We start from the raw sequence: 26822 nt of genomic DNA, 5'->3' as shown, positions 1-26822 counted from the left end.
ACATTTTACAAACCTACTAGTGTCCCAAAACCTAAAATACATTAAGTGTGCTTTAGGAAATGAGCCAAGAATTTAAGCTATCCTTGAAAAAGAATTATAAGGTTATCGAACACTCAGCTTCATGTAGGCATTTAATTAAGCCATTTATTGCTTCAAATGTGTTACCATGAACATTTAAATATAGACTACAGCAGTAAGGCCTCATTTTTCACCACCTATAAACTGTGAACTCACACTTGGGCCTTTTATGCCACCCACTGTTACAGAAGTTTTGTACAACAAAGATTCTGAATGTCTTGGTGTAAATGTAACAAAGAATACTAATTGCTGGAAGTGTTGCTTTAGTGAGGTAGTTCCATGTTTGGCCATATATGGTATGTATGCATACACGTTTATACATAGCTATCTAATTTAGGGACAGGTTCTACTCATTTCTAAATCTTTAATGTAAAATTTTGGTATATTTCTTTATGTATAGTTTGTAAGAGAGTCAACATTTGAGCTCAAAGCTTGCTACTGTGTTTTCTTTCGAAGAGACTCGGTAAATAGAACTTAGAGGGAGGAGCTGTAGCGACTGAACACACAAACGCCCCTGACCTGACAAGGAACTTTCTCTTAAAATAGGGTGACTTCCTCCAGCCAGTTCTCAGGGTGGATGAGTTTAGAAGAGTCACACTATGTGATTACAGCACATAAACGGCTCTCATCCAAGCATCTCCAGAGAGCATGCGACTGAGCTGACAGAGCTCAACTGTATACACTGCTTGAAGGCTTAAAATATCGGGAGGTCATCACACTCCTGACGATCTGAAATCCTAAGGACTGGATGAACCCATCTCTGGGGCTGACAACAGCTATCAAGTAAGCCTGTGGCAGCTCAGCGTTCCAGGATCTTACAGCTGGAGGAGGCCCCTAAAATCTGTCAAATCTCTACCTAAGGTAGCATTACGTAGATTTAACACTGCCTTCTGGGTAAGTTCTAAAAGATTCAGAAGTGGGCTTCATTAAAGCATATATGGGTTTCATTCATTTCAATGTAGAGGAAGTCTGATCTTTGAAGTTTCATATGTCTTTCTTCCCATCTACTGAACATATACTAAGTGAAGCCTCCACTATCTAAAGTCCATCACCTAAATAGCACCTATAGAACAAGTCCTTAGGAGTGTTTTGAAGACATCCCACAACCTGCATTACTTTGGTTTCACAAAGCCCAGAGTGATTTCAGAGTTAATTAACTGCCACATCACGATGTCAGAGAATTAAAAACAAAATTATATTTTAAGGTCTCTTTAAGTCATATTGGCCACACTGCTTCCAGTCCAAACATCTATAGCCATTATTTTCATTGTATCTGCTGTAATTAGGTTCTTTTTATATCCTTTAGATTCAAAGCAAAGCCAGAGAAATATTCTAGAAAAATACATTTGACACTTCAAATTTACATTTAAAATGTTCTTTCCTTATCCTCATAACACAATTTCCAACCATCATTATAGAAATCATAGATTACATAGCATTCTGCATGCTAACCTCTAATCTTTTTTTGGATTATGAAAATTAGGAATAAATTGCAATTAAGAAATTTTCATAATTAAGTGTGTAAAGTATAAATACGAGTTATTTTTTAAAAAACTTTATTTTAACACCTAATACAATTCCAATTTAAGGATTACTCGCACAAAAAAATAAACACATTTGGTATAAAAATGTATCACTTTAACCCTTTCCCCAGCGCCCCGCCCCCCCCTCTTGAGCTAGAGCTGCACTCTATCTGGATGCAGAAACATAGAGACTAATGGCACGGATCAGCTTTTACCTACAGGAGTTTCTGTTTATGTACCCAGGTACTCTAGAGGACACCAGCCCACTTTATCACATAAACCAATTCCTTCAGCCTGCTGAATGAGTTTCACAAAGAAACAAAGCTTATTATAAAGGCATCTTAAAAACCATTATATTAAATCCTTTTTAGAAGGACTGACTTTTTTTGTTTGTATTTTGTTTTTTGTTTTTGTTTTTTGCAACCATTTATATACAGTGTAACGTAACAGCTCTGGAGTACAGTACATGCAGCAGAATATACCTGTTGAATATAAAATACTTTCTTAAAATCTTCATCGTTGGAATTCTTTGAAGTTTAAATTATAGAATGCCCATTACTTAGAGAAAATGGTTGGAGTACAAATGTCTGCATATGTTGGCCACAGAAATAATCCAAGGCTAACTGGAATAATATTCATAGCACACCAGGAGTGCATAAATAATTTACTTACATTATTAAAATACAACTCATAAAATTCAAGTTCAAGATCTTATAGGATTGTCTATGTAATCCTTTAAGTGGTTGCCTGGAGATGAGTTGTTTCTTCGTCCTCGTGTCTTTCCTTCTAGAGTCCTGTATAAAATGGCGAGCTAAAGCTCTTCCTTCCTGCAGTGACAAATAGAGTCCCTCTCTATTTGTGCCGACTGCCTCTTCTCTTCATGGCAGCGGTGCACTGTGGACAGAACCACTTCCCCTTCGGCGCTTCTGTCAAGCCAACGCACCCGTAGTGGAACCACTCTATTGGACACTGCAAGGGAAAATTTTAAAAAGGGGTGTTGGTATTTCTAAAGAATAGATAATAATAATAATAAAAAAATGCCTAGGACACACAGTATTTCATTTAACCAAACCTAGATTTGTGCAATCAGATTTCTTGGACCCTGGAAGTGACTTAAACATTACTGAGTCTGACAGATTTACCTCATGGATGAAAACATGGACACCCAGAAGAAGAATGCTTCTTTGATAAGAGGGAGGTCATGGGCTCTAGTACCTGAGCACTAAAGAATGGACACTGCCATCAATTTGGACAGCCAGGCGGTGCCATCTTCCAAAGAATAAAAGAAGATGAGTCTTACATGAAGAAGGAAAGCATGTAAAAGATTTAAAAATATCCAGCCATAATTGTTCTCTGGAAGTACAATGAGTTAGCTGTACCTAAAGCCATCAAGTGGCTGGATTTCCTTTCTGGTGCTCTATCCAGAGACATGGAGGAAAAAAACCCTCCTCTCTGAAACATTCAAAACTTCTTCACGCCACAGGAAGTCTTGATACCCACAACAGCACAGGAGGAACGACACGGACTCCAGAGGACATTGCTTTAACCACCACCTCCCCCCCCCCCCACACACACACACAAGTGACTGCATAGGACAGTTGGGGAGGGACTGTGCCCTTCTAAAGAGCACATTTCACTCACTGTCAGGGAACAAACACACACAACTGTCAATGCCAACAATCCAAATGTTAATATCAGAATGCTGACACCACTGGTGTCACCATGGTCACAGGTTTTATGCCACTCCTTTGAAGTACAACAGGTACAAAAGGGAGTAGCAGGTACAAAAATGCTGCAGGGCAGTGAAGGAATGAGTTGAAATCCCTAGACAATCAAACAGCATTTAATCAAACATGCATCTTTAACCAAAATTAAATCCCTTTTGTGGTTTGAATATGAAATTCCTCTGATAAGCTCAGTTGGTCCCCAGCTAGTAGCACTGTTTAGGAAGTTTCTAGAACCTTTAGGGCAGGGCGCCTTGCTAGAAGTGCTTCACTGGGGTGGATTGGAGGTTTCAAACCCTGCTACCACTTGTACTTGCTGCCTCCATTCTACCTGTCCTGGGTGGGTGAGACAATATCAGGCAACCTCCTGACTGCCAGGCCAACCTCACACTCCTGCTGCCATGCATCCCCTGCCAAGATGGACTGTGTTCCCTTTGGAACTGTAAGTCAAGAGACACTCTTCCCTGCTTTAAGTTGCTCTCTGTCACGGTGTTCTTATCAAGTAACTAATACCCTTCCTAGAAAAGGAAACAGGAATCCTTTCTCAAATCTCCTATCACTTTCCCATCAGAGATAGCTCGTACAGCCCAAGTCCCTTGTGGAGAGAATGCCGAATGCTGTAATAACGAGGGAAATAACCCCACATTAGGTCTTAATTATCCCTGAGCATCATTTTCCCAAAAGAACTTAGGGAAGTTTCACTTCTTCAATGTGGTAAACAGCCTGGACTCTGGTAAATACAGTGTCTTAGGCAGAAAGGAAGGAAAGCACTTGGAACTGCCAACAGTAATCCTGGTGAATTTAATCTGAGCCTCACACTAGTAATGCCACCCTGAAACACTGAAGCAGGAACATCGTTAAGGCCATGTGAATGCTTCCATCAGGATAATGTAGTTATCACAAATGAAAACTTGATTGCCAAACTGGGAAATAGAGTTAATAAGACAAATACTCGGTCATCTACACCTTTCTACATCCCAATATAGAAAAATGCAATACTCACATCTTGGTTATCACATCCCACCATCTCTCCATAGGATACCTGGTTCAAAGAAAATTAGATAAACATTATAAGTATGTTACAAGCATTTAAGAAGTTGGCACATTGCATAACCACACAATATGATCTTCTTCTCTCTGATTCATACTCAATAAAACAGCACTGTCTTCAAACTCAAAAACTGGCCAGCCTAACCAGGTAACTAATTAACCAGCACTTTAATCATGGATCTCCCAGTCTCTAAAACCATCACCCGGAGATGGATTTCTGCTGTGTAAGCCACATGTCCAGTAGTATATTACATCATGCATGAAAGATACATGTGTTGTGATATCAAAATGTCTCACCATACACAGGTTGTATGGGAAAGTTGACATTACATGTAATCCATGATTCTTTATATTCTTGGTATTTATAGCAAGTATACTACTTTTATAAGACAAAAATTACAAATAAATCATTCTTGATTTTAGCTAGAATAAAAATGTGCTGATTTTAAAACAGTTTTCTTTCTTGATTCTTCAGACTATACTTTTATAGACATGCAGTAGACTTTTTTACCTGATTACAGATGCAATACCGAGGTTCATTTGGGTCGTAAGTCCAGTCGACTTGACTGTTGGAATCAGATTCGGGCACTACAGTTGCTTGCTGGGAAACTTCTTGTACTACAGTTGAAGACGAGGAGCACAGAGATAAGGAGGAAGACGAGGAGGAGGAGGAGGATGATGATGACTGCTGGCTTGAGGACTTGGTGGTGTTTCTGAAAAAATTAGAGGCAGATTAGCTGCATTTGCTCATTGGGGAGGTTCTCTGAGAGTGACTCCTAGTCACTGACACAGAAGGAAAGCACACACTAAGGTCTGACCCTAGGTTTACCATTTTTGTTTTCTGAAGAATAAGTTCCTTTAAGAAGGAAATATTCTTAAAATCTTCTATTTAAAATAAATAGAAGAAAATTCTCTTAAAATGTTTCCAACTTTTAAAGATAATTTCTAAATTAAGGTTACTATTTACTGTTGACTTAAAATTTTTGGTAGTGTTCAAGAATAATAGTTGCACCATCTCACATTGTTAATGTTTTTACAGTAAATTGAAGAGTTCTCATCAAAACCTAAGTAAAAATATATAAAAGTATTAGGCAAAGTCCTAAGATCAGCTGGCATGTGCCCTATGCCTATCAAGTATAGATGGATCTGAGAGTATCAGAATTCATGAACTGTTTACCACCAACTCTATTCTAGAGTACTAACATGCAGAAACTTATTATAAGGAGTTCAACTAAATGTGGGCAATTCATATCAATTTTAAGATGTATAATAGTTCTGTGGAGACTTTACATTGATCATTCTTTCAGGATATTTTGTAGAGAAGTACTACATTTAAAATAAAGATGAAATGTATTATTAGATAACTAATTCTTTTGGTCTCTCATTTGTACCTTTTTTTTTTTCCCTTCAGACAACAGGGTCTCTAAACACCTAAACTAAAAATAGTAATAATGACACAAAATGATTTATCTGAAAGAACAAAAGAAAGTAAAAAGAAGTCAGGGCCAGGACATGGGAATGGGTGGACTGGGGAGCAGGAAGGGTTGGGGATAGCATTTGAAATGTAAAGGAAGAAAATATCTAATAAAGAAAAGTCGCTTATATACAAACTGAGAACAATTACAAAGACTCTAACAGTTGAAAGACTTCCTTCCTGCCTTCAAGGTGAGGCAGTGCAGAGAGCTGACTGCCTACCCCAGTGTTTAGCCTGGATCACTGTACCCTGCTGTGGTTAATCCCTGGAGATATGATGGATACGGCTCCACACAAACAATCCTGAACAAAGATACACACTGCCACGGGGAAACGTACTTGCTCTTTCTGCCACTGCGAGAGTCCGCGGCTGAGGAGCTGGCATTCTGGGTTAAGGTTGTCATGAGCGCCGATGAGGAGGGGTAGCCAGCTGTTTCTCTGGGCATGGAAAATTCTTTTCCCAGCTGGAAGTCATTGTTCTTAAATGCTTCATAACTGGCTTTTAAACTCGATGTTCTTCGCCCTTCTTTCATCTTAAGTAGACATGTATTGACAACATCAATATATGTAAATATGTATTTTCTCTTTAAGTGTTACGTGTTATGGTTACTTAAGTCATGGAAAAGCTCAGAGTCATTTTCATGCTAAACTGAGAATAAACATGGGAAATAGAATGTCTTAACTCACACTATGTGCAAACTACAGAAATGAGCTAACTGCAGCTAACACAGACAAAAGCCCAATGAGACAGAGAACAGATATTGTCCTCATGATGACAAGAAGGTAACTTGGGCACTGACTGGGAGAAGGGTCAACATGTGATCACATGATGCGTCACTCTGTACCCAACAACTTCTCTGCATTATTAATAAAACACCATCTAACCTAAAAGGGCAACTTAAAACTCAAACTATATGATGTCTGAAAGCTCTGCTAACACCTAGTGGCACCTACTGAGGTTTGCCAGTGATAGGAACCAATGTAGCACTTGCCTCTACCCTCCAACTATTACCTGTGCTGTTGCTTGCACAGCCTGTGCAGCTGCCATGGTGATGGCCCCTGCGCCAGCCCCTGAAGATAATGAACCAATATTATAGGAGGCCAGAGGTTGGGACGAGTTCACATTGTAAGCATTGTTGCAGGAAGCTGTGGAATTATTATTTCGACAACCTGTAAAGAAGAAATAAAAATGTTTGCAGAGAACATAAGGTTACTGAAATTGAAATAAATTATTTCCCCATATATAATCATTAAGTTTAAATTCTTCATATACTTTAGGGATTGAATCAACTGGAAAATACAAGGTGATTTTCCTTTCCCTTCTTATCGTCATGTAGACTTTAAACAGGTGGCACATGTGTGAATTATAATCTTGAGTGCTCTTCTAGCCCTTACTCCAACACAAACAAAAGAAGCAAATTACCACTTTCAAGGAACCAAACTCACCCAGAGTGTTCTCCTTAGAAGCATCAGACGTAAGGGTGGACAGGAGAGCTTCAGATTTGAATTTCTTTTCAGGGATATGGTCTGTTGCTGTATGGTGAGAAGTTGGATTATATTTCCTTTCTGAATAAAAAGAAAGAATTCACAAATTTCAAACTTCAGGGGACTATAGCGAGGATTATTTCCACCTTTATAAATTGGTACAGTTATGATCTTGGTTCCTTGTGAAATGGACCATTATGCTCACCAAGGAGGGGACAAGCAAACAGGCTTTGTCATGTGTTTCATGGGGAGAACAGACATCGCAAACACTTTAGAAACTAGGAGCAAAAAAACTAAAGACAATCCATGATGCACTACGGTTTCACATTATCACGAGAGAAAGTTCATTTTAATATATTGCCTATCATTTAGAATAGCTTTCAATTTACCCCTCTTTCCTATTGAATTGACTTGTCAAAAAAATGTAGCAACACCAATAATCCCCTTTCACTAATTCACTAATAACAAGATTTTATCACATGACAAATATCAGATAAGCACTGAGAGGCAAGGCTGAAAGAAATGGGCCTACATGAAGAAGTATACAGTTCAGGTCAGTCATAATGCTCCCTAGGTCTGTTTTATATATTCTGTACTGTTTATAGAACAGACTTCCTGTTCCCAAATTAAATAAATGTTGCTTGAAAAGTCTACAAATAAACTGTGATAAAAAGCCTATTTTTTAAAAAGGGAAAGGAAAAGACGTTTCTCATTTGGCTATGTAGAGCTAATAGACGTGAACATATAGGTGACATTTATGGCTCTAAATTGTACTTGAGCCAGACTTACTCTCCACGGGAGTATGTGAATGAGCGTGGTGATTGTTCACTGGCTGCGAAGGAGCATCTAATTCCAAAGATCCTAGACAGGGGACACAGAGACAAGCCAGGATTAAATGTTACCATAGAACTCTACACTTAAACCAACCACAAACAAGATGTCCCCCTACAGATGACTGCCAAATTCTGGTATATCATTTTAGACAGACATGTAGAGAGTTACTATCTTCAATTTCATCCTGAGCAATCCTCTCTCTATGTAGGAAGACTCATTTCTCAGTATTCACCTTAAGTACTCAACAGCTCAAAACATGCTAATATCTAATTAGAGAATCTTTGATGCTGGGTGTCACACAAATAGGAAAGAGGACATTACAACTCTATTAATGGTGAGACCTAAAAAATTCCATCTAGTAACAAAATTGAAAGCCTTTTAATACGTAATCCTAAAGGTCTAGGTGATGGGGATATTATTGCATACAAAGAAATTCAATCACAAAAATTAATTGCGATACTGACAATTCCAAAAAAGAGCTTAGGGCTCTGCTTGCAAAAAGTAAAGGGTATAACTCCTAATGCCAAGCTTTAAAGCACTTCTAAAGAAATTCTCTGAATTTATTAATGATTCATTGAGATATAATTATGTCAGGGGGCAAGATGAACAGTTTTTATGTGATCCCGTCCCGTTTCCTGTGTCTGGGTCCTTGGAATGGTTGTGTCATTGACTCTCTGAAGCAATGAGGAGGCAGGCAAGGCTTACTCACAGCCACCAACAGCATTTCCAAAAGAAAGAAACCTTCAAAGGTAGTCATACAACATTTCATTTTGTTCCCCAGTATCTATTATCCTCAGATAGGTTTCCTCCAGAATAAAAGCATCACCAATAAAGAAGATAATTATGTGAAGCAAGTATCTGCTTTTAAATTTAAAATTGCAATTCTAACTAACAGACACATGTCTGGCTTGTCTAGTTGACCTCACACGTCCGTGTAAACACAGCTTAGGTACGCTGCAGTCATGAAACCCACTATCTGGCAATAGAAACAGAACAAGTTCTGGCTGGTGAATGTACCAAGGAATGAGGGCTGTTAGAACACTAACTGAACTCTCAAATAAATCACTCTCAGGACTAACTTGGTTCTCTTAACATTCAGTGACTATCTCCTCTGACCCTACCAACAAACTTTTATCTTACCTATTTAGGCTAGAAAAAATGTTAAATTGGTTAAAAACAAATCTCAATCTTGCTCACATTTTGGGGAACTCTCCAGAGTTAAGCCCAGGAAATATCTGGTACTAAGTTTAAGCACATCAAGTTGAATCTTGTAACAACAACAAAAAATATTAGGATGAGTTCTTCTGATAAGGGGAGGTTTTGAAAAGCCTTCCTAGCAAAAGAGGAAGTGTTATGGAAGCAATGGAACTCTCAGCTCACACAGGTACAGAGGCAGAGCTTCAAGAAGTTCCTTCAAGCTGAAGCACACACAACAGGCTTGGCTTGTTTCTCATGTTGGACTCTTGCACGTTTTTGCCTCTTTCTTTTAACTCCCAACCAGATTAGCATATGTGAATATTAAATATGCATGGAGTCTGCAATATGGGCACACATACTCAGAATCACAGTGGTCTGGAGGCTGGGGCAGCAAGCTTTATAGAGCATAGTCCCATCTCAAAGTGAAAATAATACAAAGTGGAAAGACTTTGTATGCTATCTTCATAAAGAGGGAGTAGACTGACAGCCTGCATAATTCTCTCAGTGTTTATGACCCAAAGACTTCAATGCTAGCCTAGAAGTTATGGGACCCAGAGGCTACCATCCACCAAAGGGCATATATGATCTGGCAGGCTTTTGTGAGAAAACTACTCTCCAAGATGAATAGGAAACCATAAATTGTACTTACGCCTCTCCAGTATTTCTGTAATTCCAGCATTATCAGCTTCCAGCTCCATTTTAAACTTAGCCAGTTCCTGATCCAGCTTTCTCAAGTGGCGATCTACCTGTTTCAAAAAATAAAATAAAATAAAATAAAATAAAATAAAATAAAATAAAAATAACACCCAAATCTGGGGCCCAGCTAACATACAGTTTAACCAAGAAACCTCAATATTTCTTTACTAAAAGGTAAGTCTGCTTCATATCTTTAGACAAGTCAATCAACTTATATCTTAGTACATCTTAGGGTACTGGGCTAATACTGCCCCCCAACCTTATTTGTAAGAAACCAGCATCTCAAATCTGTTAGAAAATATTCTGTGACCGATTTTCAGAAGAGAGGCTGTGAGAATCAGAGGAAGTACAGGGTTCTGAGGGCCGGAGAACCGGCAACTTCTCAAAACATGCCTCAGTTACCTTCTGCCTGAACTCTATCCTAGAGCCGTCCACCCTGCATGCAGAACTGCCTTAGACTAACAGGGAAGACAGTAAAGGCACAAATACAATCAGTGCTACAAGGCAGCAAAGTGGACCATTGTTACTGCAAACATTAATGGAAAGGCTTAAACAAAAGGAAATTTTAACTAAAATCTACATTTTTTGAAAAAGCTTGGCTTAGTTATGGCCAATTTTTACTTTTATCATTTACTTATAAATCTTTTCAAAAACAGGAAAATTGTAGCACTTTCAACTAGGTAGTGTCGTAACATATTTATAAGATTAATGTCAAACATTATTATTTTTCCAAGACTACTATTTTAAAGATAAATAAGTATCCATCAAATTCTTTACAAGATATTTTTATTACAATACTTTTACAATACAGTATTTTCAAAATCTAGCCTGACTGGATCACTGTTAAGACTAAGGACAGTAGAAGATGGGGAAATGGCTCAGCTATATGTAAGAAATGTTTATGTTCTTACAGAACACCAGAGGTTAGGTCCCCATCACCCACATAGGATGGCTCACAACAACTTTTGGCCCCAGTTGCAGGGGTTCCATTTCGGCCTCCACAGGCACTGTTCTCATAGGCATAGACCCATATAACAGATAAAACAGAATATGCATAATTAAAATACGAAAGTAAATCTCAAAAAACAAATGAGTTGCTGGGCTTGGTGGTGTATGCCTGTAACTGGGAATTAAGAGGTGCACAGGGATCTCTATGAGTTCCAGGCCAGCATGATCTACATAGGAAATTCCAGGCCAGCACAGTCTACATAGTGAGTTCCAGGCCAGCCAGAGCTGCATAGTGAAATGTTAAACTAACACTCCCTCTCTCCTTCACTCCCCCCCTCCTCCTTTCCTTCTCCCTCCCTTATTCCCTTCCTCCCTGCCCCCCCCCCCCGTGCCTACCTCTCTCAACAATAACAAACCCTGTGACCAAAATGTACTACAGTATATAAAATGAAGAACACATTTTCAGTAAGTTGTTCAATTAAGTACTTTGTTCCTAACATGAGGAAGAGGAGGATAAAACCAGCCAAAGACAAGATGCAGGTCAGATGCTACCAAGGCCAGGTAACACTGTGCCCCGCGCTTTAGATGTTGTCTTAGTTATTTTTCTGTTGCTGTGATCAAATGCCATGGCCAAGAGCAACTTTAGGGGTGGTTTATTTTAATTTATGACTTTTAGTCCATTGTCCTAGAAGTCAGGGTAGAAACTCAGGAGACAGGAGCTGATGAAGAGGCCATAGAAGATGCTGCTTATTGGCTTGTTCCTCATGGCTTGTGCAGCCTGCTTTCATACAGTACTCAGGAGTGGGTTCTGGGCCCTCCCACATACATCAATTAAGAAAATATGCCAGTCTTGCTGCAGTAGTTTGAATAAAAATGGCACCCCATTTGGCTCATCTATTTGAATGCTTTGTCAGCAGGGAGTAGAACTGTTAGAGAAGGGTTTAGGAGGTGTGGCCTTGTTGGAGGAAGTCTGTTACTGGGGTTGTGCTTTAAGGTTTCAAAAGCTCATGCCAGGCCCAGAGTCAGTCAGAGTCTCTCTCTCTCTCTCTCTCTCTCTCTCTCTCTCTCTCTCTCTCTCTCTCTCTCTGCCTACTGATCAGAATGTAGCTCTCAGCTACTGCTCTAGTGTGCTGAAACGCTTCCTGACATAATGATAATAGAGTAAACCTTAGAAAGGGTATTCTATTATAACAGTTGCCTTGGTCCTGGGGTCTCTTCACAGTAGAGACCCTTGTTCACAGGCCAGTCTGGTGGGGATTCTTTCTCGATTGAGGTTTCCTTTCCCAAGATGACTCCAGCTTGTACAAAGGTGACATGAAAATAACTAGGACAGATGTCCTCACCCTAGAATTTAAGGCAATCCTCTTTCCATGTGAAAACATTAAGCAAAACAAACAAAACCACCACCCCCTAAAAAAACTACTGGCTCAGATGAGTTAAGTAACATGACCAAGATTACATAGCTGTTGCATTACAGAGTTAGGATTTAATTATCTCTATATAGTAGATAATGCATCCTCATTTATATCTAATACCTTCTGAAACTCTGTTATAGGAATAAACTGGTTTTTTTTCTTTTTAAGTGTAGAGTCACATAATTCAAATAGAAAAACTAGTAATAATGTCCTATTGCTTATATTTTGTATGCTAGCAACAACTTTCAATATATTCCTTTATGATTTTTCAGTCATTTAAAGCCTAGTTATCACTTAATATTTACATACAAATTACTCTTCAGAATTTGGCAGAAGTCATAGTTATAATATTTAAAGCCTCCTGGTGTCATATGTTTGGGACAGTTACTCCAATTTATAGGACACTGCATCCTCTAATAGCATCTTGCTTTCAACAAAAGAATGACCACAAAATTCCATTACTCAACAGTATAGTGTCTCTTTCATTGTCAAAATTTAATCTTAAGGGAACTCAGAATAATTAAATATATTCATTCTAAAACACCATAATGAAAACCTTCTACCAATTTATCTAAAATTAAACTTACAATAAACATTGAGTTTCTAGTACGTACTTGGCGCTAATGGAGGGCATGTGAAGACTGTGAAAAAAATCCCAGCCTTCACAGAAATTAGAATTTAGCCAACAAATCAAAATTCATAACATTTTTAACATTATAAAGACTAGACTCCAGAAGATACAATGTAAATGCAGCAAAGAGAGTGGTTCTGCAGTACAAGAATAAAAGATATGGCCACGTGATCCTGGGCTGTGGTAGACACAAAGGAAGGGATGACGAAGGGAAGAGCACACTGCATTTAAGTAGATGGAATAGAGTAATCATAAATATGTACATTGTCAAACAGTATGTTCCAAGTAAAAGAAAGAATGATCTAGTCTGTAACACAAAGAATAGAGAAGCAGAATGCTGGAGTCTCAGCTGGGAGGGTGGTCTAAAGTGTATGAAGGCGATCTCCCCACACCACACTCTTTTTTTTTTTTTTTTTTTTTTTTTACTTTTTTTATTATTATTTTCTTTATTTACATTTCAAATGCTATCCTGAAAGTTCCTTATACCCCCACCCACACCCCTGCTCCCCTACCCACCCACTCCCACTACTTGGCCCAGGCGTTCCCTTGTGCTGGGTCATATAAAGTTTACAAGACCAAGGGGCCTCTCTTCCCAGTGATGGCCAATTAGGCAATCTTCTGCTACATAGGCAGCTAGAGACATGAGCTCAGGGGGTACAGGTTAGTTCATATAGTTGTTCCCCACACCACTCTCTTAATTCATCCCATTTCTCTACTTAAAATTGTTTTACTAAATGTATTATTGATGAAGTTCACTAGATGACTCAGAAGAAGCAAGAGAATTCAAAGAATTAAAAATTCTCAAAACTAATTTCCTACCTCAGCAGGCAGAGCAGCCATAACCACCCTAAGGGTGACAGCTCTGGAAATGGCTTCTTGATTCAAAAGCAACTGTGAACTAATTACTTTTTAAGCAACTCCTAGAAAATGTGGATTAGTTTTCTTAAATTTATCATTGTTATACTTACTAAAATAAAATTAGAAGTCAGAGAATAAGTTGACCAGATGATTAAACTTTAGCTAAAACCCTCAAGATACAGCTATGCAAACAGTAGTTAAGAACTATAAAAGAGATAAATTGAACTTAACTGAAACCTCACACCTTCCTTCAGCCCACATGAATGGAAGGGCCATTCTTGCTAATCATTGCCAGGAGCACACAGGTGTCAGATAGAGCAAGGTCTTAGACTTTTGCAGCCCCTCCTCACATACCTGAACTTGTACGGTTGGTTTACAGTAATAAAGAGGGTGTTAGTCTACTTAGGAGAGAGAGAGCGTGCTTGACACAGTTTCCAAATTCAAAGTTAAACACAGAGTCTTACTGATTAGTTCTCCACCTAACGACAACAAATGCTATCTACGAACGCTCTCCTTCTACAGCTTCAAGTCATTCTGTAACCCAGCCACAACGGCTAAATTTAAACTACGGTCCTTTTCTAGAACTTGTCTGAGGCAAAGAAACATTACCTGGCATGTTCATGAGAATAAAGAATTTAGCCACACTTGGCCTCTTTGTATAAAGCAACAACAACAAAAAAAAAACCATTTCTTAATATTTTAGAGTTCTAATATTTTATTTTTCCTCTATTGAATCTCTCTTTTTTCAATGTTCAGACTTTACAATGTGTCAGTGAAGGACCTACATTAAATTATCATATAACTTTTAAAAAGTTTCTACATGGTCAATTGCTTCCCAGTTAGTCGAATTTTCCAATTTAGACATCTAGCTTGACCTTGAAAGAGTAGTTTATTAGGTCCTAAGAGAAAATCCATAGCAATAGCAGATTAGTTTTACCTATGAAAGGATTCTGCCGTAATAAAGAAGGTGAACTGGTAGTGGTACAAGAGAGTAATGACATCAAAGTATCCTGATAAATCATAAAGTGGTTCTTTACATCTCTAAATTCTATGACTAGATGAAAATGTGAACTATTCTGTCTTTGGCTTAACCAAGTACTTGAGGACATAAGTACCCTGGAACATAAGCTACATCTAACATCTTCCTAAAAGACAGCAGGGACTGAAGACAAATCAAAAGGTCAGACTCACATATTTTTCTTTATTTAGAGTATCAGGTGAAGAACTCTCAAATTTATAGGCAGAATGTGGGTCTGAGGGTTAACCACCTCAGGTTCAGGCTGGGATATATAATCAGAAGCAAATTCAAGAGTGGTGAGAAATGCCAGATTATGAAAAGCACTCAAGTATCAACTAAAAGCTGTAATTTTGGCAGAGTGCATATAAATCAACTTTATTGGGTATTGCAATGTAAAACTTCTTAAAGAGTGGTATTTGATTAAGGAATACAAATAAATGTTTAAAGACTGCTTATATATTATTAGGTTTTAGGAAATTATCTAGCAAAGTAACTTTTTGTTTCTAGATATTTCTTACTCATAGATGCACAACATGGTTTCTTTCCTTAATAAATGGCATAACCAGTATAGTGCTGGTCAAAGGAATACATCCATTTACTAATGATGCTAAAAGCAAATAATGTTACAGTGTGAAAAGGCATAATGAAATCCTATGTTATACAAAACACTGAAACATGAACTCTGACTACAGCCAGGTTCAATGCCTCTTATAGGAAATGTCTATGCAGGACTGCAGAAGTGTTTCAGATTTCAAATGGTTTCAGATTTGGGGAGTTTTACATAAACCAATGAGATATCCTGAGGATAGAATCAAACTCAACACAAACTTTCATCTCATATATACATAATTTAAAGGGAATACCCATATCCTGCTTTGGCTGTAGCCTGTTAAGATATGAAATAAAATCAGATATGAATTTTTTTACTAGTAGCATCATGTAAACACCCACAAAGCTTCATTTCTGCGGAACATTTCATATTTTGAACCTTCAGATTAGTAAAGTCTACTCAATTATTCTACAAGCCTGCAGAGGTCAGAGGCCAACTTATGAGAGTCAGCTCACTCCTTCCACCATATGGGTTCAAGGGATAAGATTCAGGTCGTCAGGCTTGGTAGCAGGTGCCAATAACCTGAGCCATCTTGACAAGTCAAAGATTTAGCATTTTAAAATGTCTCTTTTTGCAGAACGAATCTGCAACTCTTCCTTTAGAAGAATTCTTTCACAATTATATACATTAGAGAAAATAAATTATCTAAATTGAATAAACTAAACAAAACCATGAGAGCATATTTAAAAGAATACTAAAAAGAACTGAGCAAAGCCAGGATCAAGAAGGAGCCTGCAGAACACAGTAAACTAAGTCTGAAGCAAAATCCAAATGGATTTCAATCAAGGTCACAGCATGATGACTGTGTATTTTAGAATAAGCATGATAGATTTATCAACTGGAGCCGGGCACCCCACGGTTACTCTTTCTCCTCATCTGAGCAGTTGAGGATCTCTGCAATAATCTCCATCTGCTCTCCAGAGCTTCATGGATGAGGAGTAAGAGCTACACTATCTGTGGGTCTATAGAAAAATATTAGAAGTGTAATTATAAATTATATTGGTTTAGGGAAAATGGCAGTAGTAGCTTCTTCTGTAGGGTCTATAACATCTCCAGCCATTAGTATGTGGATAGGTTTACTATAGCAGATATGAAGGATTTCCTCCTAAAGAGCAAGCCTTGAATCCAATAAGGCAGCTATTAGTTACTCTCAAGATAAAAGAGTCACTATTGCAGCACTGGGGACCTCTTGCTATGCTAGTCATTGGTATGGTTGGTAAGCTTTATAGCTCGGTAGGACTTGGGGACTCAGGAAAAATCCTGGAAAGGGGCTGAGTGGAAAGACTTTAAGTGCCAGAGGACCAGGACACCTAATGGTAGATGTCTTCTACACACAACAGGGAGGCTGCACCCATGGAATTTCAACAATATGATTGCTTAAGATTGCTTAAGTAAATCTGCATAATCAACACCAACTGCCAGAAGTTTCACAACCCCTAAACGAAGAGCTACAGGAAATCAACAGCTGGTGGGTGAGAAAAGAAGAATCAGTTTTCTTCTAGGATGAGCTCCTGGTTGGTTATTTAATCCCAGTGGTTAGCTCTAAGAAATGCATACATGAGCAATGATAAATAGAGCCAGTATCAGATCTCCCCCTTACACACACGCACACACACGGGGGAAGAGAGAGAGAGAGAGAGAGAGAGAGAGAGAGAGATCAATATATGATAAGCAGGTAAATAGGTAGATAGATGGTAGATAGATCACACATGTGAACATATATAACTATAATAATTACAAAGTAGTCATAGATTTGAAAGGCAATGGGGGAGGATATGGGAGGATGACTTAGAGGGAGAAAAAAAGGCAGAAATGATGAAAATACAGTTTTCATGTTTTAAATTCCCAAAAATGCTTATATATTAAAAAAGAATAAACATGACAAATCAAAGTTGAAACACCATTTAGAAAAGCGACTCTAAGTCTTTTCAGTAAGTGGTGAATATATTAGAGGGCCCAGGCACTAGAAATGGTACAAAGGGGGTTTCTAGAGGCCAGCAATGCTCTTTATTTTTTCTAGAATATGGTCACAATAGTACATACATTAGTCAAAACGTACATTACAGTTTAGTGCATATATACTGTAATCTTTCTAATTACAATCCTGTTTTTTAAGACGTACTAGAACTACAGCAGTTTAAACAAGTGGAGAAATTACTTGTGAGTGAAAGGATCAGTCCGTGGCGATGAGGTGGAAGAGGTAAGGAGGAGGACGGGAGGAGGACGGGAGGAGGATGGGAGGAGGATGGGAGGAGGACGGGAGGAGGACTGTTAGTGCCCCAGTGTGAGAAAGCAGATCGGTGGATCTTCTGAGATAAAGAGACAGTCTCAGATAATATGATTCAGCAACTCAGAAATGTTCATACTTATGGAATTGCTGTCTAGTTTATGAAACTAAGAGACTAGATGCGAGGGCAACTGAGAAGTGTTTCTCTACTTGTGTGGAAGGAATGTGGTATGGTAACTGATCTTCCTTGCCCTTGACAGAGAACTAAGAGGGGGTAAAAAATTATCTATGAGCAAGACTCGAAGAATAAGAAGAACTAAGGGTAAAGGACAGAACCCAAGGAACCCCGTCATTATGACATTAGAGACCAAGAAAGGCCACAAAGGTGGGAACATTTTTGTACAGCCTTCAAGTAACAATACGTGAGCAAGAACACCAATGGAAAGAGAATGGTAAATGGCATTAATGGGACTACAGTGGCCCAGAAGTTATCAACTGAAGTTTTGAGGGACTGGCAAAAAGAAAACAAGTTACAAAGGACTGAGGAATTATCTGAAGATAAAAGAACATCCAAAAGCCTGAATGAGAAACTCAAGAAAGACTGTTTTAGAACAATATTTGTTTGAGTACCTGTCTAAGTGTCCTTAAAAGATAGGGGAGAAGTGTATGTTTAAATGCTGTGGTATATAAGAAGACAAGAAAATATAAGAAAAGAAAGCAATGTCTGAAGATAAGGAATAGAATGCATATGTGATATAGCCAAGTCAAAGATGGTATGGGAAGGGATAGGAATAGTAGTAAAAGTGACCATTCCTAAGTTCAAGGCTAGCCTGGACTATATGGAGACATCCCACCTGAGACAGAGAGAAAAAAGCACAACAGACAGACTGCAGGATGCTGGCGGAGGAGGAGTAAGAGGTAAATAAATAAAGCTACAGAAAGACATGACAGTTGTATACCTGACAGGTAGAGATAATGGCATTGCAATAATTGCAGAAATGTTCACTAAGAAGCCTTAAACTGCATTCCTATCTATGAAAGGCAAGATCACATGACCAGAGCCAGTATGTTTGTAGGAAATTGCATTGTTTAGGAAATAACCATGGGGAAGAACAGAAAAGAAGCAGATTCCATTCAAACTCAAGGACTACTGCACAATGCCTAATGAAAGGATCCAAATAAATGTGAAGCCACCAAGTCTGCAGGGGCACCAACCTCTTAGCTGCCTACATCTCCAACTGTGTGAGCTACAAGCGACTTCAGTGACTGTCACAGCAAGTGAAGGCATTCTGAGACGGTAGAGATGAAGAAGATAATGAAAAATGTGGACAAAAGTTCAAGAACTCCACTAGAATCTCAGATTAAAAAAAGAACAACATACAATTAAAGTGGAAGAAAATGAGACGCAAACACAAGAGGTATTTCAGAAGTGGAGAAACTCCACACGATGCTCCCGTTCAGCAGGTAGCAAGTAGAGGGGGGCAGAGTTCACAGAAGATACAAATAACTAGCAGGTAAGATGGCTCACAGGAGAACAAACAGGAATAAGGGCCCTGTTTCTTAAGGAGTGAAAGGCACTGTTATAGAAGTCACTAAATGTTGTAAGCAGTGTAAAGCAGAGGAAATATAAAGGTCATTAAATCCCAAAGGGGGGTTTTTGAAACCTAATATACAGGGGCTGGGGAGATGACTCAGTGGTTAGGAGCATACACTGCTTTCCAGGGGACATGTTTGGTTCCTAGCTCACATCAGCCTGTCTTCAACTCCAAAGGTTCCAAATCCTCTTCTAAACTCCACAGGCACTGTGTATGATCACCCCTCCCCGCCTCTCTCTTTCCTGTTCCTATGCATAGATATCTATGTGTGTGTGTGTGTGTGTGCATATACACACACACAACATAAAAACCTGTGCTTCTGATGTACTATGTGATACATAAAAACATATATGTGTAATATGCAAATTAGAATCCATCTCTTCAACACTTGATCTCCTTTGCGGAAGGGTAAAAACAATGAAAACCCTTGCGTCTACCTTTTTAAAACAGCATGTACTAGTGGTAGTAGGAACTCTATCTTAGTTATATCTCAGTACCTACTCGCCAGTTCCCCTAGGAGCCCTAGAATCCCTAGACAGAGACCTCAAGCTGGAATGGAGCTGGAGGCTTTCCCAGTGCCAGAGGACACCATGCACACTGCTGTAGGAGAAAAGTCATCAACAGTGTTTACCCAACTGTAAGCCATGTGTTGGGACAACCTGCCAGGCAAGATGAGCCCTCTGGTCCAAAAATGCCTTGACATTATGGGAATAACAAACAGCTTTCTGATTAGATTTGAAGCCCATTCCACAGGATGGGAAAAAAATGCCTAAATACTATAAATCTGGTCAAACGGTCATGGGATGGGGAAGCCAAAGACCCTAGAGGAAAACATACTACTATGGTTTTTGCTAAATGGTCACATCAAATTTCCTTCTAAATGCTCGTTAATATGTACAACTTAGTGCTGTCCTCAGCCTGGATCAGAGAAGCCTTCTTACCACAGTATGTAGAAGTTAATGCAGAGAAGCGTAACTAATCAAGATGCCAAGAACATGGGATGGAGTGTGTTTAGCCCTAAGTGGATATCCATATAATCCCTTCCAAGGTCTGGGGAACATCCTGGTTCAGCCATAGATAGGGAGATGCAAAACAAAGAACATATCTTCTAGACTTCATAGTGTTCTACTGGTGAAGTCACTGTAGCTGTGGTTACTTACACAAGATTGAGCCTGCCAATATTCATCATGGATAACAGGGACCTATGAATTTGCCCGCTTCCTGATGGTTGGTCCGCTGTCAGTTATGGTGACTGGGGGGGTGGGGTGCCACTTTCTTCAGTGCTGGAGTCTCTGAGAAGTTGCCCATGCTCCAGGAAATACCCTCCCACCCGTCGGTGCAAAGAACTCCAACTAAAGTGGATCCCACTGGAAGAGAAGCCATGAAGGGGGAGGACGGCTTCTTGAGAAGATTGTTTCAGCAGGGGGTGGGGTGCGAGAAGGGAATGACGAGTGAAAAGTGACTTAATCATTCTACACAAGTAGTATAATAGTCAAAGAAGAAAAATAAGGGCAAAGGGAATACCCCTCATCTGTGAGATGCACCATCAGTTCGTTTGATGGTAGTTACTTATCTCTAGTATCTCAGACCCTAAGCATTTTCAGAAGCTTCAGATCAGGAAGTTTTCAAGAAAGCTTCCCTTTTTTTTTTTTTTTACATGAGTTTATTTACATCTGTCCCTTTCAACAAGTTGTTGCTTTACCAAGATTAAAAAATTAATTAAAAATTTCACTACATAAAAATACCACACTTATCTGATACTATTTTATTTAGTTTAATGCAAGCATTTGGATGCATCATAAGGCGGGTGGGTGACTTTTGTCCTAGCTAGCTTGAACTGTCAACTTGAGTCTAGAGTCATCTGAGAGAGAAACAGCCTGATCAGATAAGCCTGTAGGCATGTCTGGAGGTGTGTGTGTGTGAGTGCGTGTGTGGGGGGGTATGGTGATTGTTAAGTGATGCGAGAGGGTCCTGTCCACTTTGGGCGGTACCATTTCTTGGGCAGGTGACTCTGGGCTGTATAAGCTGGCTAAGCAGGAGTCTGTATGAGCCAGCAAGTAGAGTTCCTTCATGGTTTATAAGTCTACTTCCTGTCCCAACTTTTCTCAACAACTAGTAACTGTTACTAGTAACTAGTAACTAGGAACTGTAACCTCTAAGCTGAAACAAATCTTTCCTTCCTCTAAGTTGCTTTTGGTTAGAGTACTATGAACCAGTAAGAGAGATGAAACTGGAACATCTCTATAATGTGTCATGTTCACTAACAACTTCATATTTGCATGTATCTTTCAAAGGAAAACTGTATCTAGAAGACACTGTGCTAAGAAAGATACATGTCAAAGTTCAAGTCAACCAAATTGAACCTGGACTTACTCTGATACAAAAAGAAATTATTTTTCCTCTAATACACAGTAAGAAGAGGTTTTTGCATTAAAAACAGATGCTTCCTATCATATGGTAATGATGTCATCATGACATCAATCTGAGAAGCACATGTAAGTGTATCTCTTGGTGATTTCAAACTTTTGGAATTACTCTTGCAAGAAAGAAACACCTTTTTTCCTTTTCTTTTCTTTTTATTAATTTTTTTACATACATTTCATCATATTCTTTCTCCTCCCCATCTCCTCTCCTCCCAGATTCTCCACATCTCCCTACCCACCCAACTTCATGTTTGCTCTCTCAAACAACAACAAACACATAAAACAAAAACCCAAAAAACAAAGTTAAAACAAATTAAAAAAAAAAAAAAACAGTAAGACAAAATTACCAAAACAAGAAGCACACACTTAACACAGAGTCTGTTTTATGGGGTTTTTTTTTCTTTCTTTAGGTGTGTGTAATCTGATGTTCCCAGTTATATACTTGACCTATACCTAATACCTAGAGTATTAGCATCCTCTAGGTAAACAGTGATACAGGAAACCCTCTTTCTCATTGTCATCAGGCCACCAAGGACTCTCACTAGCATAGTACTCTTAATCACATGTTATCATAGAAACAATTGCAAAATGGTAGAACCAGTTCTTTCTAAAGTAAAAATATTATCCACAAATGTACAGTAGTCTTCACTGAAATGTGTGGCTCTTGATCTATGAACTGAACACTGTGAATGTCGATGACTCTTCCCCAAGGAAACCAAGACACAGACACTGAACTCTCAAATTAAATAAGATCAAGGGAGCAACACTTCAGTTTACACTTAAGCTAATAAAATAAAATCCAGAATTCTAGCACACACAGCCTAATATGCACTCTTTTACTTACCAAATCATAAATTTGGTTTGCCAACTGTACTTTCTCATCTGCATCTTCCAAAGCTTTATAGTAGTCCTAAGGAAAAATATTTTCATTTTAAGCACTGGCAACTTTAGCATTCATACATACATACATACATACATACATACATATACATATGCTTTCTCATTACTATACCTTGTTATCACTTGCTTATCATATTAGCAATAATAAGCCTCCAAGGTAGAGATGATTGGGAGATCATTAGAAATGAAGTACAATGCCAAAAATTAAAAGATGCTCAAATACCTCAGAAAACACATATATAAAAGAAAATTATGGCAAGTCCACCCTTTTTCCTAGGAAGTTATGAAAAAACAAAAGAATGCTAAGAGTTAGCTAACATATCAAAACACAGAACACTCCATTTTTACAACTTGAAAAAAATATCTTATGTGTGTAAGTGTGTTGCCTGAATGTATGTTTGTGTGCCACATGCCCACAGAAGTTAGAAGAGGGTATCAGATCCCCTTGAGCTGTATTTATGGATGGTTATGAAGCATCATGTGGATGCTGGGAATAAAATCTGGTCTTCTAAAAGAGTAGCCAGTGCTCTTAATCATTGAGTCATCTCTTCTGCCCCAATTTTTACAGCAAAACTATAGCCATTGGAAGGATTCTGATCTGCAGATTTCTGCTGTCCAATTGGTCAACAGCTCTAGTTTTAAATTAGATGTCAATTAACACCACCCAAATTATAGTTTATATTTCTCCTTATTATTTAAAAAAAAAACAAAAAATTTTCTTTTCATAAAAGAAAAAAGTATCCTATGTGTTTCCACAGACAACTACTTTTGGGGGTATGTTCAAATTTGCTGCATAAAAAACCTTTTAGTGAAAAGGATGGCCAGTGAACACTAGATTTACATATGCAACCTCTAACCTCCTTTATACCTGGGTATTTTTATAAGTCAGGACCACTTCTCTTAGGAAAGCTGGTTTACCCCCCTCTTAAGAGACAATCCTTCTTACAGATGGAAGAATAAATAACACAGTTGAAATTTTCAGTTCCAAAATTAATGTTTCTGTATATCCCTGAAAACTTTGTATAAAGGTTAGGTGTAAGGACTTGTTCTTCTTCATGTTAAAAGACTTGACGCAGGTCACACAGCTACATGGCAGTGAGGACCAAAGCCAAATCTTTGAAAGCTGTATTCCTGGTCACCACTAAAGACACCAGATCCCACAAGCACAGCATTAGTGAGCTTATCTAATCTGTAATCTCATCTGCAGGACAGCCTTAAGGCCCGCAGCACTAGGTAAACCTCGGCAAGAATTACAGGAGGCTCTAAACCAGTGCTTCTCTACCTCCCCAATGCTGTGACCCTTTAACACAGGTCCGCATGCTGTGGTGAGCCTCAGCCATAAAATTATTTAAGAATCATAATGTGTTTTCCGATGGTTTTAGGTGACCCTGTGAAAGGGTCATCTGCCCCCTGAGTTGAGCTGCTGGTCTAGAATATACCAAGTACCCCCAAGTCCCTCATAAGTGCCCTCATTCCATATCCAGGTATCTACCTAATTGTACTATCTCTCCCAGAGGGTCCCAATGTGACTGACAATTATCCAAAGCATCGCACTTACTTTTTTGATGGATGCCATCTGTTCTTCTCGCCACTCGGGTTTATTCTTCTTTGCATTCATAAAGAATTCACTGACTCTTTGTTCTAGTTGATCCATTGCATCTGACACAATAAAACATTTTATACTTAGCCGAACAAACTGCTTTGATTTGAGGGAAAAAAAAAAGACATCTGACAACTCGTACTGTTTTAGTTCATACACATTTTGTACTATAAGCAGTGATGCCTTCGTTACCTTAGTTTTTTAAAAGCTGAAATATTCTGTACTGACTTTGCTATTTCAAAACATTTTCCCATAATCAAGATAGAGTCAATTGCACACTACCCCACAACCCACACTGAAATCAAAGCTAATGGCATTAAGTCAGCTGGTTACGGCAATCAGAGCTGCTTACTAACAGTACTCCTGGGAAGTTCTCATACTTCTTTTAATAAAAATAGTGATGACAGAGTCAACATTTGCTACATAGCACCAAGCACTTCATCACGTCCTCTCACAGGACAGGATGACATATGTGACCATTGCTCACCATTTATTCAGTCAACACACATGCTATTTATTCTATGTAAGGCCAGGTCAAAAATAATGACCTCAGTGGATGACTGCTAAAAAAATAAATAAAAGGGATTTTGTTGTGATGGAAATGGGGAGAATCTTGCCCACTATATTTATCATTTAAGCAACTTCAGAGCAGGATGGCTTTTTAAAAAAGATGCTGAGACGCTCTAGTTAATCTTCACTTTTAAAACACAATTTACTTTCAGCTACTTGCTGACATTAGACATGCTGATACTTTTAATGCATACTCACTTTGTTTCAGAAAGCTCCAGAATTACAATAGAAGTAAACTTGAAAGCACTGTCATATGAATAGACTAAATCCGAACTATCCCAGAATTTTAAAAAATTGAATGATTGGCAATGTTTAAAATTATCCTTTATTCTAAACCTATTTGTAATGGGCATTCTACATCCTAATTATCTGTATTAGTTTAAATCCTCAGAAGACTATTTTAAAAAGGAAAAAAAAAAAAAAAAAAAAAAGCAAAGCAAGCCCCCAAGGCAGCCACGAAGCCATTAAAGATAAGGAACTGGAGTCCTCCTGTCAGAGAGTGAACCCAGGTCTGTCTGCCACCAAGCTCTACTCAATCCCTCTGGAATGTGCCTCAACCGGTGTTTACTACTGCAACTACCTTAAAGTCAAAAAGAAAAAGCATACCTATTCCAGTCACAGATTCATGACAGGCTACAGGGCAATGCACCCCAAGAGATGACCCAGAGACTGAGATGAGAAAGGTGCAGTTGGGGACAAAAGAAATGAGGGGCAGGGGCGGCAGAGGACTGAGAACGAAGAGAACAAGTCCTTAGCAAACTCAAGTTATCTTTGAGCCCCTTCCAGTCTGTTCATTTTGGAAATAAGTCACATATAAAACTGCCAAGCACTGACAGAAAAAAAAAAAAAAAATCAAAGCTAGCAAGCAATGCCTGAAAAGCCCAGTACTAGGCAGACAGAAGCAGGAAAATGAGATTTGAGCCAGCCTAGGATCCATCGCAAGTGTCAGACCAGCCTGAATTACGTGGTGGTTGTGTTTACAAAACAAGAAATGAGTAGGGAAGCCTATCAAGCATCTACAGTTTTCTAAAGAGCAAGCGGATGATTTCCTTAAAATCTGATCTCTGTCACGTTGCCTGAGAAATCGCGCTGTTGACAGCTCTAAGTGTCTTCCATTAACATGCAACTTGTCAAAGTTCGGCCCTCCGAGTTCACTGGGGTCCCTAACCTGCCCTCCTATGTCTTTGCACTGGAGAAATTCGGAATGTAATGAACTTTGAAGTCTGAATGCAGAACTCCAAGTTTCCACATCCAGGCTCAGGTGCAAACCTTCTGAAAATCACGCGAGTTTCCACTGCGGTGCAGTGTCGTCATCTCCATGCAGTACACAAACAACTGTGTTTGCTGTGCCCCGCGTGTTAACGGTACGCCGCGCCTCCTTGTTAACAGCCTGGAAAAAAAGTAGCGCGGAGGACCGGCCAGGCGATGCCCGAGGGAGGCCGGGGCTGCGCGGGGCCGTGGAGACGCGCCACTTACTCTGCACCTGCAGATCCATCTCGCGCATCTCCGTGAAGCGGTCCCGCAGGTCCATCGGAAGCTGCTCAATCACTGTCAAAGGCACAGTCCGTCAGAGGGCGGGGCCAACGACGAAGGGACGCGCTGGCGTCACGCGTGTTTGCGTGCGTGCGTGCGTGCGTGAGGGGGGGGCGGCTCACAACGAGGCTGCCAGTTACCGTGAGAAAGAAACATCCCCCGCTCCCCCTCCCTCCCGCCATCCCGCCCGCCCCGGCCACTCGCGCTCCCGCCCGCCGCCGATCCCGCCCGCCGCGTCGCCGGCGCCGCGCACTCACTTTCCAAATAGTCCTCTAGGTACAACATCGCGGCCCTGACTGCTGCGGGGACGAACGGGTCCAGGGGTTTATTTGTGTCACTCGCTGTCGCCGGAGTTTTGTCCCTTCCAATATGGCGCCTCCGCTAGCAGCACCCGCTCGACTCCGGCAAAGGAAAAAAAAAAAAAAAAAAAAAAA

General features: G+C 39.3%; 1 protein-coding gene across 2 annotated transcripts; it reads right to left on the bottom strand.

The window, feature by feature from the left end:
* Positions 1-1996: 1996 nt before the first annotated feature.
* Positions 1997-26822, bottom strand: Ing3 (inhibitor of growth family member 3). Of its 2 annotated transcripts, XM_021189994.2 has the most exons (12): positions 26646-26822; positions 26332-26403; positions 24244-24344; positions 22630-22695; positions 10014-10110; positions 8123-8194; positions 7295-7414; positions 6861-7018; positions 6188-6381; positions 4887-5088; positions 4329-4367; positions 1997-2570 (listed from the first exon to the last, which is right to left on the bottom strand). In XM_021189994.2, exons 1-12 carry the CDS (start codon positions 26671-26673, stop codon positions 2454-2456), a joined length of 1266 nt encoding a protein of 421 aa, XP_021045653.1. In that variant the 5' UTR covers positions 26674-26822; the 3' UTR covers positions 1997-2453. The 2 variants fall into 2 exon arrangements, with proteins under 2 accessions (XP_021045653.1, XP_029391313.1); XM_029535453.1 differs by lacking the exon at positions 26332-26403 and having other exon boundaries at positions 26646-26782.

Source organism: Mus pahari, chromosome 2, assembly GCF_900095145.1.
Source record: "Mus pahari chromosome 2, PAHARI_EIJ_v1.1, whole genome shotgun sequence".
NCBI classification, from domain to species: domain Eukaryota; kingdom Metazoa; phylum Chordata; class Mammalia; order Rodentia; family Muridae; genus Mus; species Mus pahari.
The sequence above is the reverse complement of the archived record's forward strand: the minus strand, read 5'-3'. Positions and strand labels throughout refer to the sequence as shown.

What these genes read in the sequence shown, in the direction of transcription:
- Ing3 (XM_021189994.2), bottom strand. Translation starts at nt 26,673, where the DNA reads ATGTTGTACCTAGAGGACTATTTGGAAA. An exon ending in TACAGAAATACTGGAGAGGC is followed by an intron (nt 8,195 to 10,013) that starts GTAAGTACAATT and finishes TCCCCTGTCTAG; the next exon opens with GATCTTTGGAATTAGATGCT. An exon ending in TTCTAAGGAGAACACTCTGG is followed by an intron (nt 7,019 to 7,294) that starts GTGAGTTTGGTT and finishes TCTTCTTTACAG; the next exon opens with GTTGTCGAAATAATAATTCC.